This window comes from Acanthisitta chloris, unplaced genomic scaffold (assembly GCF_000695815.1).
Source record: "Acanthisitta chloris isolate BGI_N310 unplaced genomic scaffold, ASM69581v1 scaffold3187, whole genome shotgun sequence".
Lineage (NCBI taxonomy): Eukaryota > Metazoa > Chordata > Aves > Passeriformes > Acanthisittidae > Acanthisitta > Acanthisitta chloris.
In genome coordinates, this window is record NW_008684163.1 from 126336 (window position 1) to 131993 (window position 5658).

General features: G+C 38.8%; 1 protein-coding gene across 1 annotated transcript in view; it reads left to right on the plus strand.

Annotated features, from left to right (window-relative positions):
• LOC103806509 (catenin delta-2) overlaps positions 1-4830 on the plus strand; it is a gene marked incomplete at its 3' end in the record, with an annotated part of 121878 nt that extends 117048 nt beyond the window's left edge. The window contains exon 7 of the mRNA XM_009079211.1: positions 4657-4830. Coding sequence (XP_009077459.1) covers positions 4657-4830 — 174 coding nt within the window. The remainder of the gene's footprint in view (positions 1-4656) is intronic.
• Between the last annotated feature and the right edge of the window lie 828 nt (positions 4831-5658).

Below are 5658 nucleotides of genomic sequence, written 5' to 3' on the forward strand. Positions count from 1 at the left end.
TCCTGAAAGCAATCTCTGTGGTTTTGATGAATTTTTGTTGCTACATTTTAGATTTTTGCTCTTGACAGCATTGACCAATGCATCTCTTGGACAAAAGGAGTTACCAGACTGACATGCCTAGGGACAGCTGGCAAAGACTGTCACAGACACTAAGACATGCAGGGTGAGATATCAGTGTCCTCTTAGGGAGCCTGTTTAAAAGCCTTTGCGTTTCAAAAATGCTTTTAGTGAGCACTGCGTAAGTGCTGATATGAATTTTGTCACTGCTACTACAAAGAGCATAGCAACAGCGTTATCAGACTGTCTCAAATGTGTAGGATCATTAGAGAGAGTTCTAGATGGGTTTAGACATTGCTGGGTTTTGTTCCTAGATTTTCTTTTTTTAATACTGGTATTTTGCACAGACTGAGGGAAAGGAACTATTCATATTCACTAAGTTAAAATGAAACACTGTTGTTTTGTTATCACAGGAAAACCTATTGTCATGTGATACTTATTAAATAGCAAACCCCACCGACTTGAGGTCGTCAGTACGAAAGCCAAAATTTGAAGAGTGTAGTTCTCTTACTGAGTTGAAGCCTTCCCTGGTATTCAGTAGAATTACACTATTAATTTGGATTTGCTTTCATTGAAATGAGAAAGGTGGTGGTAGATAATCTGTTGTGCAGCACAGGAAAGCATCTCATTGAGTGATCTTTTTCTCCTCTGAAAGTTCTTTAGTAATATGAAAACTTTGGGAATTTTATTAGAATACTCTTACTCTCAAAAGTCTGTTGTGTTTAAAAGATCTTTGTATTCAGCTCTTTATTTTTCTTGACTTTCATCCTTTCTTTCCACCAGTCTCGGGAAATGAGAGATTTGTATCTCACCCACGTAACAAACAGTTTGTCAGCTTCAACCACAATATATGTGGGTAATTTCAGCCGAAGGAGGGAAGCCTGGAAGGAATATTTGTTTATGATTTTTTTTCCCTCCTTAGCATAAACTAGGAAGAGTAATTGCATGTAGTTGTCCTCTTTTTCAGAGTCTCCTATCCACATCCCAAATCTATCTCAAATAGACCTTACTGATCATTCCTGATGGTCTGCGCTAATACAATAACTGATCCAGTAATTTACTGCGTAGAGTTCTTTAGCATGCTGCCTCAGTTCATTAATGATGAGCAATGTGAACTACAAAGCAACTTTCTGCCATACATTAACCATCATTTCAGTTGAACTCTTATACTGGTTTGGGGCAATTGATGTTTCTATTTATGAAATACAAAATAAAGGGATGATGTTCAGGAAAATCTCCTTTGCAATAGCATCTGTTTTGACCTGTGTCAGTTCTACGTGCCCTGCAGCAGCTGGGATGTAAGGTAGCAGGCACTGGTCTCAGCTACAACACAAGAGAGGCCAGAAGCCATTATGCCCTTCAGTGAAGAGGCTGTCACAGGCACAGCAGGTATGTTGTGCTCATGTCATGATGTAACCCCAGCCTGCAACTCAGTCCACACATCCCCTCACTCACTGTCTCATGGGATGGGGGAGAGGATCAGAAGGGTAAAAGTGAGAAAACTTGTGGGTTGACATAAGGGCAGTTTAATGGGAGAAACAAAAGCCGCACACGCAAGCAAAGCAAAGGAAGGAATTCATTCACCCCTTCCCATGGGCAGGCAGAAGTTACACCATTGCCAGGAAAGCAAGGCTTCAACATGCATGATGTTGACTTGGGAGGACAAATGCCATCATTCCAAATGTCCTGCCTTCCTTCTTCTCCCCCCAGCTTTTTATTCTGAGCATGATGCCATAAGGTATGGAATATCCCTTTAATCAGTTGGGGTCAGCTGTCCTAACTGCGTCCCCTCCCAACTCCTTGTGCACCCCCATCCTCCTCACTGGTCGTGCAGGGTGAAGAGCAGAAAAGGCCTTGATGCTGTGTCAGCACTACTCAGTAGTGACTAAAACATCCTTGTGTTATCAATGCTGTTTCCAGCAAAACTCCAAAACATGCCTCCATACCAACTACTGTGAAGATAATTAACTCTACCTCAGCCAAAACCATGCTGTCATGGTTGACAGTGACACTCTCCCTGTGCATGCCACTCAGCTGCTCTGGGCACACACAACACATCTGAAGAACAGTGCAGAACATTTTCCAGTGTCACTGAATTTCCTGTGCTTTCACTGCACATGAATGTGTGGTACCGAAAACTTCCATCATTCTTACATGGAGGCTGAGGCATCACAGTGTCTTGAGGAAAAGGTCTTCCCCCACAGTAGGTGATAAATTAATGCCATCGTGCTAAAAGTGTGTCACAAGAAGAGCAGGGAAATGCAGTGATATGTCTCACTTTTGGGTTTTTTAAATGTTTTCTCATTACTGGGCAGAATGGCAAAACAACATTAAATATTAATTTATCTGCTAGATCATTTCTAGTGTTTTATATATACCAGCACAGCATGAACATATGTATAAAGCTCTATATCAGCTGATTTTCAATAGTCCTCAGGATTATAAGAGTATAAATACCCAAGTTTTAGGAAAATTGCACCACTACATACGCACAAAAAATTGTATTGGGTACATCTGATACATTAGATGCATTGTATGTACTTCATCCTTGAAATAATACCATAAATAACCTGTGCAAACACTCTCCAGTTGCGTAATGCGTCCATCATTTGTGCAAATAGGAATGACATGAGTGAAGAGCTGAATTAGTGCCCTTGGACATCCTAAGTCATTTATTAGAGGACTTACTACGGTACAGAGCTTAAACCTGGTGTGAGGTCAGATTTGACCTGTAAGATGTTTCTCATTTGTTTTCCAAAAAATTCTGACAGTGCAAATGATTGAATTCTGAAAGTTAAAGTAAGAAGGAGGCTTTAATGTATTTTTAATGAGCTGAGGAGAACTCATTTCTGGCAAGGCTGATGATTTATAAGGAGAAAAAAGAAGAACTGAGTCACATGCAGTGAAAACAACCTATTGGTTTAAAGGCAGAAATGCATTAAAAATTTCAAAGGCACAGCCCTATAATAGTGTCATTTAAAGGCATTGTTTGTCCAGAAGGCAATTGTCCTCTAGTTTCTCGGCCACTACTGGTTATTACTATGCCAGTTCTTTTATATTATTGTAGCATTTGTCCAGTGAAGTGAGTTTCATACCTGAGCAGCTTTCTGTTTTTCAGTAACTGCTTGTGTGTATTAAATGGTCCCACTAGCTTTCCACTTTGGTGTTTGTTCTGCTTTAATTTTAAAAAAAATAGTGGTTTGCATTCTCAATGGCAGTAACCTCACAAAACCTTGTTAAAATTACTGTAGTTGTTATTAGGTAAGACTTGATTGATTGTCCCTTAAACTATATGTATATTTTTTAAGTTAGCTTAAATAAGATTATGATTGATACTTCCAGATTCTAGGTCTTTCCCAGTGCAAGTATTCTTGTGCTGTTTGACTCAAACTAATTAAATTAACTGTTGCAGATCTAAACAAGGGGTTAATTTGGCTTGTGCTATCTTTGTATGTTGAGAGAATGTTTAGTGTTATGATACATTTTTTATCTACATAGTCACAGCAAGCTCTAACCCAAGGCATTAAAAGGTTTGCTTTTTATCATATTATGCAATCTGGACATGTCAGAGGTGTTAGAAAAGATATTCTATAAAAATGTCGGGTCTTGTGCCTAACAGTGGCAGTAAGGCTATGAATTATTTAAATCCTGTTATCTGTACAAAGCAAAACAAAATACACATTACACATATAGATGGAAATCCCATTTAAAATTTTATTGAAAGTGCACTCCACACCTTACCTTTATTTAAAAGGCAAAAGAAAAGTCCTTGCATTTTCTTTTAAGATGTTTCATGCTTAGGTGCAAATGTTGTTTGTTCCCCTATAGAGGTGAATCCCTGCTCACCTGGAACAAAGTTTCTCCTTCTAGGAAAAGTGGATTTTGTGCAATACCCTACTTGTTATCCAGGTTTTAACATTGCCTCTTTTGGATATCAAACTAGGATTATTTTCATAGCAAAATTCTGTATGGGATGAGAGGAGGAATCTGTTTTGTGAGAGGTTCTTTACTCTGACTACATCGGAATCTCAGACCATACAGCTGGCTTACTGGCTGCACGAATACCTCCAGCACTTACACAGTGAGAAGCCAGAAGAAGTTGTGCAGCTGAGAAAGGCTTGTCACATTTGAGCCTTTCATGGGGTCGAGGGCTCATGGCCTTGAATGATTTAGTTTTCCATTGTAACATTTTGTGTTGGTTTTTTTCCCTCATGAGAAGGGAGAAAATGTGGAGAACTGAGCAGGATGTGAAAAAGGAAAATCTGTTCTTCCCATACAAGTTCTAGATTTGCCTTTTAAGATAGGTTCACTGGGCTCCTGTTCCCACCCAAAAAAATAAATGCAGTAAAAAGTGGTTTTGTTATGTTAGCTAGCTAAAACACTCTGATTTCTGCCAATGTTATAAGTCATCTATAAGGAATGTTGAGTAGGAAATTTGGATTCTGTATGAAGAATAACATGATGTGCAAAAATTGAGAACAGCTGTTAATGGGCAGGTGCCTTCACACATGCACACATAGATGTTACAGCCCCAACTGAGGCAACTCTCACTTTTTTTCACTGTTCCTTGCTGACAATCTGATTTTTACTTTCCAACAGTGGGATGGTGTAGGACCTCTCCCAGACTGTGCAGAACCACCCAAAGGAATCCAGATGCTGTGGCACCCTTCAATAGTCAAACCCTACCTCACACTTCTCTCTGAGTGCTCAAATCCAGACACGCTGGAGGGGGCAGCAGGAGCGCTGCAGAACTTGGCTGCTGGGAGTTGGAAGGTAGGAATATTAACCCAATACATGCTTCCTTTTCAACTTGGAAACAACCCTACAGATGACAGCAAATGGGTGAGGTAAATGTATCTAAATACCTCTGGTAGTGGAATAACTTTCTGTTTTCACAGAACTATCTGCGGTCAAATTTGAGATAGTATTTTAAGTCCTAGATCGTCATATCATAGCAAATGTCAGCATACAGCAGCAAAGATCACATTGGTCAAGTCAAGTATGAAAAATTGCCACTGAAAACAAATCTCGAAATGAGGAGCAGTAGTTCTTTATGAATCTGGATGACAGAGCCATGAAAAAATGAGCTAAAAATACCACCAGTGGCAATCAAATGAAACCATATTGTTTTGTCACTGCAGAAACTGGTTGACATTCTGTCTCTTAGGAGAAAACCAAAGCAAAGCAGAACAAGATATAAAGGATGTGACACAAATAATCTTACCATCTACTTTTTTAAAAAATTGGATATTATTAGAATATGTCAACAATACAATTAAAAATGGACAATGAATAAGGAAATGCTCAATCAAGGCACTCTATTCCAGCCAAGCCTACTTTTCAATTATATTTGAAGATAATTTTTCTCTCTTGCATTATTTGCTGTAAATTGAGTAAAAAACACTAAGAACTCATTTATTAGATTTTGAACATACTTCTAAATTTAGAACATATCAGTAAAATTCAAGATAACATTGAGGTTGGTTTACTTTTCAGAGCAATTCCTTTGTCACTTTCCTGATGGTGAACTGGTTTAATTGAATGAAAGCACCAACAATCTAGTCCTATGGTGTGACTATAACGCATCGATTTTAAGTTACC